This window comes from Prunus avium, chromosome 4 (assembly GCF_965620075.1).
Source record: "Prunus avium chromosome 4, drPruAviu1.hap1.1, whole genome shotgun sequence".
In the NCBI taxonomy this organism is placed as follows: Eukaryota; Viridiplantae; Streptophyta; class Magnoliopsida; order Rosales; family Rosaceae; genus Prunus; species Prunus avium.
In genome coordinates this window covers 37,859,694-37,872,828 of record NC_142287.1, presented here as the reverse complement: position 1 = coordinate 37,872,828, position 13,135 = coordinate 37,859,694, and the positions used below count along the sequence as shown (strand labels likewise).

The following is a 13,135-nucleotide window of genomic DNA, read 5'->3' as shown; positions in this document are numbered from 1 at the left end:
TTGGTACATTCAAAATTAACTTTTATTTTTTTATGCAACCGGAAAAAGAAGTTACCTTTTATTATTATTTTAAATAAAAGCACCGTGGGGAAAAAAGCAATTTTAACCACTTTTTTCTCTTTTTCAATGGCCTTGACAATCTGAACAGTTTCCCTCTTCAAATTAAACTTAACTCTCTATGTCCTCTCTATTATAGGAAAGAAAAGTATACTCCTTTAAGAGGCGCATTAGATTTTCAATCCCCCAATAATCTCTGTCCTCTCTAACTCTAAAGCGCTTATGTCCTTAGAAATTGAAACCCTAAGCAAAATCAATCAGTCTGACCAAACCAGTGGGGTGGTACTTGCAACAATCGCATAGTGAGATCTAACTTCGATAAACGGTACCGCCGCTCGAGCTCACGTAAGCGTTTGTTCTTAACTTTGATTTTGTGTTTTTGCTGAGTCATTGAACTATGATTGGATTTTTGTATTTTGAAGGCTAATTTATTCTCAGAATTTCTATTAGGGTTTAATTACATATAGTCAGATCATTTAAGAGGGAAGAAGCACTGCCCTGCCAGATTTTATGAAGAAAAAGGGTCCAGCCTCTCAATTTTCGCAAAGCAAGGTGAAGACTGATTTTTGCAGATAAAACTCCAAAGTTTGCGTTTTTCTTTTTCTATCCTAAATATCTAATTGGTATGAAAATTTTGCATCTTTCTTTTTCCCCAGCTATTAAACTTGCATCAAAATTGCACCTTTCTTTTTAAATTTAAATTTCACGATACCAAACTTTTAAAAATTGCATCTTTTTTATGTTTATTTTTATATACATGTTCCACATATCTAACTTTGTACAAATTTGCACCCCTTTTGCTGTCCGTGTTGTAAAAGTGCGTTTTTGTTTGGTTTCCTTACTGTTGTCGTTATAATATTTGCTAATGCTTTTTGTTCAATAAATTTAATAACTTAGTGGAATCATGAAATTGTAGTCATTCTTGCTGCTAAAGGAAGCATCATCTGCTAGGAACCATTATAGACGAAGGAGGTGCATGCCAAAAAGAAAAAAGAAAAGCTTGGGAAAGAAAGGGAAAAATAAGGGTGAGTGCATCTTGGTGGACAGAATTAGTGAGTTGCCAGATGAAATTCTTTTTAGTATAGTGTCTCTTTTGCCACTAAAGGAAGCAGCAGCTACCAGTGTCCTTTCTAAGCGATGGCAGTATGTGTGGACGTCTACTACAACTCTCAATTTTGATGCTAAATTTGAAGTCCATGGAAATTTATGGCGCTTCTTTCAAATGAAACCAGAACTGAAAGACCTGGAAACACGTAGATACGTCGATTGGGTAAACACTGTGGTGGAACAACATAGAGGCCCAGCCATTGAACGATTTAGGGTTTGCTCTTCTATAAATTCTCGTTTTACAAGTTCCATTGATAAATGGATTCATTATGCAATGAGTAAGAGAGTTCAAATACTTGAGCTGGTGTTTCGTTTTGATTTTGTTACTCCTTATACAGAACTCTATCAATTTCCCCACAAACTATTAGGTATCAAAAACGATTCTACCTTGAAGCTTAAGCACAAGCATTCTGACATTCCAAGTCTACACTCGTGTGGATACAATGTTGGATTTAAGTTCCTCAAAGTTCTTCATTTCCAGTATGTTGATGTGACTGGTGAAGTTCTCGAGTACTTATTGTCTAACTGTCAGGTTCTTGAAAGATTAACAGTGAATTCTGCTATGAATTTGGTAAAGTTAAGAGTTGTTGGTCCGTTGATTGCATTGAAATATTTAGATATACAATGGTGTGCGGTCCTAGAAAGTATTGAAATTCTTGATGCAACAAACCTTGTTTCATTTATTTACCAAGGAGGTGCGATAAACTTGCTTCTCAGTAACGTACCTTTGCTGGTTGAGGTATCCATTTCTGAGGATCTTGTTGCTTCCTTCTATAGAGAGGGTCATTATTACTTTAAATCCATAGAGCTTCCCTTCTCCCAACTCTCAAGTTGTCTTTCTCAGCTAGCGGTTCTCATGCTGGATATCGAAGGAGCGGTTAGTAAATGTGATTATGATGTGTTGGCATCTTTTCTTCATTTTGGATTATGTAGTTCCTTACTCCTTGTTTGGCTTTCAGATGTACAATGAGAATCATGTATTTCCTGTATTAGCAAATCTCAAGCATTTGGAACTAATAGTTACAGCAAAAATCGCGGGGCTCTTTGTCATTTAAATTCTTTCATGAAGGCATCTCCTTGCTTGCGGAGACTTGTGCTGAAGGTAATATATATTCATTCTTGGTAGATTACATGATAAAACTTGTTATTTAAATTTGAAGTTTCCATTATTTTGTTCATCTTCTATTGATTCCATTACCAATATTGAAGTAAGGAAAGGGTAAACAGAGCAGGTTTATAACAATATGCTGATTAATATACTTAATGGTCCTTGTGGTCCTTTGCAGTTGGGTTTCTCATCCTTAAAAGGAGCAGGGAAAAAAGAGAGAGTTGGCAAATGTCCCCATCCTAACCTCAAGGTAGCAGAAATAGTAGGGTATCGTGCTGAAATATGTGTTGCTGAACATGTCATGTACCTTATAAAAAATGCCATTGCACTAGAGAAATTAGTTATTGATCCTGTTCGGCGTTGGGAGTATCCTAGTGAATTATATCCTAGTGAAAAGGATAGGGGAGTCAAACAAGTCAAAGAGGAAGTGGAAGCAAGAGATCATGCTATGCAACAGCTGAAGGGAAAAGTGGCTTCAACTATTGAATTTGTATGTCTGTAGTAGTAAGTGCTGTGGTATGAGCAAACAAACTCGAAATGATACATGCTTTATCTTTACTTGTTTATATAATCTTTAAACTTAGTCCAAGCTCAGCTTCTTCTACGAAATTAATTATATGACAAGCGGGCATTGGCGACGTTGGCATTCATCCTGTGTTTCCTTATGTGAGTGTAGATAGTTAAAGTCATATTGCCCATCCGGATTGTAACATCTGTGAGTGGCCTATTGAATCAACCATGCATATCCTGCGGGACTGCCCTAGAGCAAGAAGAGTGTGGAATTTATTTATTGTTAATATTCTTGACTCCTCCTTCTACCAAGCTGAGTTACACCCTTGGCTTTTAAACAACCTGTGCTCTAAGGTACAATCCTCTCAGATCCCTTGGAAAATTTTATTTGTGTTCATCTGCTGGCACATATGGAAATGGAGGAATGAGTTTATCTTTAAAAATGAAGCACCGCTACCTTATAATATGCGAGAAATAATTTTGTCTGATGCTAAGGAATGGATTAAAGCTACTGCTGCCATCCAGAATAATATTGATAGGGTGCATGTCATGCTGGCTTGGATTCCCCCTGTTTTGGGGGTGGTTAAACTAAATGTGGACGGATCCCGCAAAGAAAGTACTGGAGCTATTGGTGCTGGAGGAGTTCTCAGAGACCACCTAGGACAATGGCTTGGTGGGTTTGCTGTCAATTTGGGGAAAGGAAAAATTCTTGAAGCTGAGTTATGGGGCTTGTTTTTTGGCCTAAAGCTTGCTATGGAAAAACATGTTGATGATGTTGTTATTGAAATGGACTCAGCTATTGCTGTGAAACTCATACAGAATGCTGAGGTGGATAATTTTCATCCTACTGCTGGCCTGGTTAGTAATTGCAAGAGGATCATGAACCAGTTTAGAAGGGTTGACATTCAACATATTTATAGAGAGAGGAATTCTGTTGCAGATGGTTTAGCTACTTGGAGTCACAACCTTGACATGGGGTATTGGTACCTTGATGATAGCCCTGTTTGGATTGGCAACCTGTTGATTGATGATTCGTTGGGGGTTGCTAAGACCCGTTTGATAAATGTTGTGTAATCTGTGTGTTTTTTCCTTTGGGGTTCTTTAACCCCCTTTTCTCATCAAAAAAAAGAAGTCATATTGCCCATGGTGAAAACAAATTGTTTTCTTTTCATCAAGGTTTATTGACATATTTTTTTAATGAAAATAATAGTATTTAAAAATTGACTGATGGTAGTGTGTGAATCATAGGAAGGAAATTGTAGACCTCAATTGAGTCGGAATGGAATCTGAGCTGAAAACTGTACGAGTTGCTGATAAAATTATAGTCACTTTGGCTCAACGGGTTCGGTTCCATCAAGTTTTTCAAAATGTGCATACTACTTAAAGTAAGACGCATAAAAGAAGCGCTAGGAGAACAGATTACGAGAGTTAAGTTAACCAAAAATACCAACAACCACATATTTGAATAGACATAAACCACAAACCAACAACTACATATCTTATAAGTTTTTCTTTTCAAGTATTACGAGAGGGAACCAAAAATACCAACTAGAATTTTTTATTTTTTATTTTATAAAAGATGGTGAGAAAATAAGCAATTTTCGTGAATGGATAAAAATTCCAAAATATTGTGGCAGCCCAAATTTCGATCCGACCCCGTAGAAAATTTGGCCACGAAAGCCCAAAATAGTTTACTCTCACAGGGGTTAATGCCACGCTGGCAATCCGGGTGAAACCGCCTCAGCCAATGGGGTTTCAGGCTTATTTTGGAATGGATTGAGGCCAAATCTAACGGCACACAAAGCCCGATCAAATCAAGAACGGTTGTTTTCTTTTTTGTCAACTAGAATCAAGATTCAAGGGCGGTTGTCTTTCCCTCCAAGTTCACGACCCATTTCGTACCCATTTTCTCATTCTCTTCTCTGAAACACAAAACCCATTTCATCTTGTCAGTTTTTCTTCTCTGCAAACCACTTCTCTTCTCTGCAACACACCCATTTCGTTCCATGGCTGAAAACTTGTTAATGAGAAATTACTTGGACATGAAAGAGAAATTTGTTGCTGCGGAGGTATAGTACAACCATGCACGAGAATCTCTGAACAGATTTGGAGATTTTCTGGAGAATACTGCTAAAATATGAATATGATTTTGAATATGTTAGGTTCTTTTTTATTCTTCTTAATAAGGAGGTATATATAAGAGTTCACATGAGTGCTTTACAAGGAATTAGATCTAGTAAAGGATTAGGAAAATATCTCCTAATTATACAATGATTTGACAACTATATAAAATAGGAAAGTAAATCCCTTAATTAATCAAGGAAATAAATCTCCTTGATTAATTAGGAGACTCACTTCAACACTCCTCCTCAAGTTGGTGCATATACGTCACAAATGCCCAACTTGGTAAGTGAGTCATGAAATTCGTAGCACCTAAGTCGATAATCAATGCAATTCAGGCAGAGTCTTTGGCGACCGGTCATTTGCCTCGGGCGACCGGTCGTTTGCTTAGGGCGACCGGTCGTTTGCTTCAGGCGACCGGTCGTTTTGAGTCTGCAATAAGAGGGAGAATCGTAGGAATTCCTAATATCGCTGCGGAAGTAAGATGTGATATGAGAATGTGAGGGATTTTGATTTGAGGAATTTTGATGTATGAATTTGATGTAGGAATTGGATTTGAATATGAGAAAGTGGATTTGGTGGTTTTGGAAACGATATCCATGGTAGCGGAAGGATTTAAGAATAAGATAAAAAGATGTGTTTAGGGTTTCGGGATAAGAGTATATGAGGATTCGGGTATGAAGATCTGAATCTAAAACTGGAAATACGAGGAATAAGATATGAGGGATGTGATTTTGGGTTTGTGGTTCAAGAAAATTCGATACGATACGAGGAATACGATATGAGGAATGTGATTTTGAGTTTGTGGTTCAAGAAAATTTGATACGATACGAGGAATACGATATGAGGAATGTAAAGAACACATAAACCCTGTGAATTCGGTTAAAGGACACAGAAACCCTGTGAACACGGCTAAAGAACACAGAAACCCTGTGAACACGGCTAAAGAACATAGAAACCCTGTGAACACGGCTAAGGACACAGAAACCCTGTGAACACGGCTAAAGGACACAGAAACCCTGTGAACACGGCTTAAGAACAAAGAAACTTCTCTTCAATTCTCTTCTTCCCCTGAAGAAAAGGGTTTGTCGGAGTCAAGAAAGAGGCAAAATCTTCATGAGAAAGAGAAACATATCTTTTTTCACTCCCCCTCCCTCCCTTGAAGAGGAGGGGAGGAGAAATTTTGATATGAGAATTTAGAGACAACCGAGGATCGATTGCTCTGATACCATGCTAAAATATGAATATGGTTTTGAATATGTTAGGTTCTTATTTATTCTTCTCCATAAGGAGGTATATATATAAGAGTTTACATGAGTGCTTTATAAGGAATTAGATCCAGTAAAGGATTAGGAAAATATCTCCTAATTATACAATGATTTGACAACTATATAAAATAGGAAAGTAAATCCCTTAATTAACCAAGGAAATAAATCTATAAAATAGGAAAGTAAATCCCTTAATTAATCAAGGAAATAAATCTCCTTGATTAATTAGGAGACTCACTTCAACAAATACCAGGTCCAACAGTGAAAGGTTTATAAACATAAAGAACAGATTGGAGTTGGAGGCACTAGTTCATTTTAAAAGAGAGAGGATCCTCTGGCATGGTGGTCGCATTAACATCTCCCAGAAACCGGAGGAAGTCATATCCACCGCAGACGATTTGATTTTCATGGCCAACAGTAATGGTATCTCCAATTTCACCACGAAGGAGATGAAGGCTCGCTCCCACAACAGATTCAAACAATACGTTTGCAAGTTTAGTGCCGCCCGATCAGTTAGGAGGGGGTACAATATTGCTCTGAACTCCCTCTTCCATTTTGTGGAATAAATGGAGAATATACCAGTGGTGATCGAAATGGAGGAGACTAAAACATTGGGTTCGCTATGTGAAAATTTCAACAACTGCAGTGTTTCTGTAATCATTCCGCCTAGTGCTAGCAAGGAGGTCACCTTTCCTTTGGCAAAAATGGCGATGACCAAAGGCCTCAAGCACCTCCACATCCAGTACGTATTGATTTTAAATGTTAGTGTGTTTTGGGTTTAGGTTATTGATTAATTGCTTTTCTTCTTACAGCTTTGCCTGTCTGGATGCTGATATGTAGCTTGCCTCTGTGACCGTGTTCTTAATCTTGTGAGTGATTTTCTTTAAAACCACAACCATGCTAAAATATGAATATGGTTTTGAATATGTTAGGTTCTTATTTATTCTTCTCCATAAGGAGGTACATATATAAGAGTTTACATGAGTGCTTTATAAGGAATTAGATCCAGTAAAGGATTAGGAAAATATCTCCTAATTATACAATGATTTGACAACTATATAAAATAGGAAAGTAAATCCCTTAATTAACCAAAAGGAAATAAATCTATAAAATAGGAAAGTAAATCCCTTAATTAATCAAGGAAATAAATCTCCTTGATTAATTAGGAGACTCACTTCAACACTCCTCCTCAAGTTGGTGCATATACGTCACAAATGCCCAACTTGGTAAGTGAGTCAAGAAATTCGTAGCACCCAAGTCGATAATCCATGCAATTCAGGCAGAGTCTTTGGCGACCGGTCGTTTGCTTCGGGCGACCGGTCGTTTTGACTCTGCAATAAGAGGGAGAATCATAAGGATTCCTGACATTGCAGCGGAAGTAAGATGTGATATGAGAATGTGAGGGAATTTGATTGGAGGAATTTGATTTGAGGAATTTGATGTAGGAATTGGATTTGAGAGGTACGTGTATAAGATTTGAGGGATTTGATTTGAGTATGAGAAATTTGAGATAAGGCATTTGAGGACTTTAGATTTGAGGGATTTGATTTGAGTATGAGAAATTTGAGATAAGGCAATTGAGGACTTTAGATTTGAGGGATTTGGATTTGGGAGAAATATGAGAAAGTGGATTTGGTGGTTTTGGAAACGATATCCATGGTAGCGGAAGGATTTAAGAATAAGATAAAAAATATGAGTTTAGGGTTTCGGGATAAGAGGATATGAGGATGTGGGTATGAAGATCTGAATCTGAACAAGGAATTTGATTTAAAATACGAGGATATGAGGAATTTAAAGAACACAGAAACCCTGTGAACACGGCTAAGAACACAGAAACTCTGTGAATTCGGTTAAAGGACACAGAAACCCTGTGGACACGGCTAAAGGACACAGAAACCCTGTGAACACGGCTAAAGGACACAGAAACCCTGTGAACACGGCTAAGGAACACAGAAACCCTGTGAACATGGCTAAAGGACACAGAAACCCTGTGAACACGGCTAAAGGACACAGAAACCCTGTGAACACGACTTAAGAACATAGAAACTTCTTTTCAATTCTCTTCTCCCCCTGAAGAAAAGGGTTTGTCGGAGTCAAGAAAGAGGCAAAATCTTCATGAGAAAGATAAACATATCTTTTTTCACTCCCCCTCCCCCCCTTGAAGAGGAGGGGAGGAGAAATTTTGATATGAGAATTTAGAGACAACCGAGGATCGATTGCTCTGATACCATGCTAAAATAAGAATATGGTTTTGAATATGTTAGGTTCTTATTTATTCTTCTCCATAAAGAGGTATATATATAAGAGTTTACATGAGTGCTTTATAAGGAATTAGATCCAGTAAAGGATTAGGAAAATATCTCCTAATTATACAATGATTTGACAACTATATAAAATAGGAAAGTAAATCCCTTAATTAACCAAGGAAATAAATCTATAAAATAGGAAAGTAAATCCCTTAATTAATCAAGGAAATAAATCTCCTTGATTAATTAGGAGACTCACTTCAACAAATACCAGGTCCAACAGTGAAAGGTTTATAAACATAAAGAACAGATTGGAGTTGGAGGCACTAGTTCATTTTAAAAGAGAGAGGATCCTCTGGCATGGTGGTCGCATTAACATCTCCCAGAAACCGGAGGAAGTCATATCCACCGCGGACGATTTGATTTTCATGGCCAACAGTAATGGTATCTCCAATTTCACCACGAAGGAGATGAAGGCTCGCTCCCACAACAGATTCAAACAATACGTTTGCAAGTTCAGTGCCGCCCGATCAGCTAAGAGGGGGTACAATATTGCTCTGAACTCCCTCTTCCAATTTGTGGAATAAATGGAGAATATACCAGTGGTGGTCGAAATGGAGGAGACTATAACATTGGGTTCGCTATGTGAAAATTTCAACAACTGCAGTGTTTCTGTAATCATTCCGCCTAGTGCTAGCAAGGAGGTCAACTTTTCTTTGGCAAAAATGGCGATGACCAAAGGCCTCAAGCACCTCCACATCCAGTACGTATTGATTTTAAATATTAGTGTGTTTTGGGTTTAGGTTATTGATTAATTGCTTTTCTTCTTACAGCTTTGCCTGTCTGGATGCTGATATGTAGCTTGCCTCTGTGACCGTGTTCTTAATCTTGTGAGTGATTTTCTTTAAAACCACAACCATGCTAAAATATGAATATGGTTTTGAATATGTTAGGTTCCTATTTATTCTTCTCCATAAGGAGGTACATATATAAGAGTTTACATGAGTGCTTTATAAGGAATTAGATCCAGTAAAGGATTAGGAAAATATCTCCTAATTATACAATGATTTGACAACTATATAAAATAGGAAAGTAAATCCCTTAATTAACCAAAAGGAAATAAATCTATAAAATAGGAAAGTAAATCCCCTAATTAATCAAGGAAATAAATCTCCTTGATTAATTAGGAGACTCACTTCAACACTCCTCCTCAAGTTGGTGCATATACGTCACAAATGCCCAACTTGGTAAGTGAGTCAAGAAATTCGTAGCACCCAAGTCGATAATCCATGCAATTCAGGCAGAGTCTTTGGCGACCGGTCGTTTGCTTCGGGCGATCGATCGTTTGCTTCGGGAGACCGGTCGTTTGCTTCGGGCGACCGGTCTTTTGCTTCGGGCGTCCGGTCGCTTGCTTCGGGCGACCGGTCGTTTGCTTCGGGCGTCCGGTCGCTTTCTTCGAGCGACCGGTCGTTTTGAGTCTGCAATAAAAGAAGTAAAAAGTGATATGAGAATGTGAGGGATTTTGATTGGAGGAATTGATTTGAGGAATTTGATGTATGAATTTGATGTAGGAATTGGATTTGAGAGGTATGTGTATAAGATTTGAGGAATTTGATTTGAGTATGATTTGATTTGATTTGATTTGAGTATGAGAAATTTGAGATAAGGCATTTGAGGACTTTAGATTTGAGGGATTTGATTTGAGTATGAGAAATTTGAGATTTGAGTATGAGAAATTTGGAAACGATATCCATGGCAGCGGAATGATTAAAGAATAAAAGAAAAAAGATGTGTTTAGGGTTTCAGGATAAGAGGATATGAGGATGTGGGTATGAAGATCTGAATCTGAACAAGGAATTTGATTTAGGATACGAGGATACGATACGAGGAAATTCGATACGAGGAATATGATTTGTGTTTCAAGAAAAATTCGATACGAGGATATGAGGAATACGATACGAGGAATACGATTTGTGTTTCAAGAAAATTTGATACGAGGATATGAGGAATACGATATGAGGAATGTGATTTTGGGTACGAGGAATACGATATGAGGAATGTAAAGAACACAGAAACCTTGTGAACACGGCTAAGAACACAGAAACCCTGTGAATTCGGTTAAAGGACACAGAAACCCTGTGAACACGGCTAAAGGACACAGAAACCCTGTGAACACGGCTTAAGAACATAGAAACTTCTCTTCAATTCTCTTCTCCCCCTGAAGAGAAGAGTATGTCAGAGTCAAGAAAGAGGCAAAATCTCCATGATAAAGAGAAACAGATCCTTTTTCACTCCCCCTCCCCCCCTTGAAGAGGAGGGGAGGAGAAATTTTGATATGAGAATTTAGAGACAACCGAGGATTGATTGCTCTGATACCATGCTAAAATATGAATATGGGTTTGAATATGTTAGGTTCTTTTATTATTCTCCATAAGGAGGTATATATAAGAGTTTACATGAGTGCTTTACAAGGAATTAGATCCAGTAAAGAATTAGGAAAGTATCTCCTAATTATACAATGATTTGACAACTATATAAAATAGGAAAGTAAATCCCTTAATTAACCAAAGGAAATAAATCTATAAAATAGGAAAGTAAATCCCTTAATTAATCAAGGAAATAAATCTCCTTGATTAATTAGGAGACTCACTTCAACACCAACAACTTCTATTGTGTTTACTTTTCCTTATCTAGTCACTTAAGTCAATCTGCTTTATCATTAGATTTGCTTGCTGTAGGTAATTTGACTAGAAAATCAAAATACCACTTCTTAGCCTTTTTCTGGGTCAGATTTAGCTCTTTTCATTTTTCTTACGTTTATAAGTTCTGGAACAGGGGGAGGATTCGATATGGGAAAGTGGCCATACACAAGAGGAGCCTGCTGGAGTAGATCCCATTTTTGACAGAGGAGAAAATATAATGGTACATAATGAAGTGGAAGATCAATATTCCCTCTTTGTTGTATGCCTGTGATGTATTGCACTCTCATTGCTTTTACATATTGAAAAAATCCTATGTGAATAGTATTGAAAAGAATGTTGCTGGAACTGGGTTCTTGATAATTGTGAATGTTTTGTTAACAGTAATAGCAGTAAGTACAAGTGATTCATAACTACAAACCGTCTTGAGCTAGCTTGAATTTCTGCAGCAACTGTTTCATCATCATTGTTATTAGTATCAGTATTTGCCTTTATTTCTCTGTTCTCCTTTATTAGTATCATCCTTAGATTTAGGACCTCCTTCGGTAGTCTATCATAGAGGAACCTGAGACCATATCGTCACTGTCACAGCTGGTCTGGTACTTATCGTGGTGGGCGAGTACTTGTCACCACTGCCTTGAGCTTTAATTTCTAATGCAACTGTTTTATCATCGTTCTTATTAGTATCAGTATTTGCCTTCATTTCTGCGTTATCCTTTTCACCATTATCAACAACTTTACTTCTAGATGCCCATCAGCTTGTTTTCAACCTAAGTTCTCCAGAACCAGATTTCTTTCTGAGGCTATTTGCTCTTTTTAGCTGTCCAGCTACATTGGCTGTTTCATCGTCTAAATTTGGCATGTTGCACTGGAGGGTAGAAGCCCTTGGCTAGGAAGTCGATCTCTCTCCTAATCCATCACTGCTTTCTAAAATTCCTAAGAAGTTACTAGAATTTTATGCTGGGAAGTCGATCAGTCATGCCTGGCAGATCTCAACCTGTCTCTTCAATTCGAAGTTGTGGCTTTGAACCTCTTCAATTATTAGAGCCCTTTCTAATGCACTTCTCAATATCCTTTCTGCTTGAAGAAGAGCTGATGCGCTGCAATCTGAAGAAATGCGAAAATGGAATGTAGAACTCTTTCCAGTGTGATGAGTCTCCTCATGCTCATATATAATGCATGAATTGGTTTTATAGATGGAAATTCGTTTGCCTCATTCTTATGCATTTCAATAGGAGCGATGACAGACTGAATAGGAGGAGATTCATCGTCCTTTTGATTTGCATGTAGCGTTCTGAGAGTTGCTTCTGGAGCATATTGTGCAGCCAATGCATCTCTCTTGTCATATATTAGTTTCTTGATTTCAAGATACTGCATTTTCTGCATTTTAAGGAATTAACCGTAAAGAGTGGGATCGATGATGAGAGATGGACTTCCCTTTCCTTGCTCTGTGTGTGTGTGTGTGTGAGTGTGAAGCAAATTTTGAGAAACCATAAATCTTAGGCCGGCCAAACCGGCTTCTTCAGCTCCCCTTCTTCTCTCCTAATTTTGACAGTAACGGTTACTTTGATTTTAAAACTATCTGCATAATCTATCTTTTGCTCTAAAACTAAATTTAAGGGATTTCTTTGTTTCAAACGTCATTATGATTGATTTGATTTCCAAAGTTGTCAAAACAACATTATCTCCTCAGGCAAGGCTGAGGTTGTCAAAATAAAATTATAAAGTCACTTTTTCCAACTGTTATGATTTCTGATTGATGGTGAGTGCAAATTCACATAGTCGTTTTTTTAATCCATTTGTTTTTCCTACTACGTACCTAATCTATGATTATAATTACATTTTGGACCGTTTAAGGATTATTGTTTCTAGATAGATAATATATCTACCACAAAAGAGCCAAACGTTTCACTTGTTTATTCTTTTGAAACATCAACAACGCCCAACACCAAGTCATTAACCACATAAATTAAATTAAATTAAATTAGAGAAGGAAAAACAGAGGGAGTATTCTATCTA

General features: G+C 37.4%; 1 protein-coding gene across 1 annotated transcript; it reads left to right on the top strand.

Moving 5' to 3' along the window:
* Positions 1–134: 134 nt before the first annotated feature.
* LOC110771656 (FBD-associated F-box protein At4g10400) lies at positions 135–2,922 on the top strand. The gene is given in 6 exon segments (XM_088251409.1): positions 135–402; positions 496–609; positions 974–2,041; positions 2,124–2,196; positions 2,199–2,266; positions 2,451–2,922. Coding segments are annotated over 5 exon segments (1,575 nt in total). The 5' UTR covers positions 135–402; positions 496–567; the 3' UTR covers positions 2,775–2,922.
* The last annotated feature ends 10,213 nt before the right edge of the window (positions 2,923–13,135 follow it).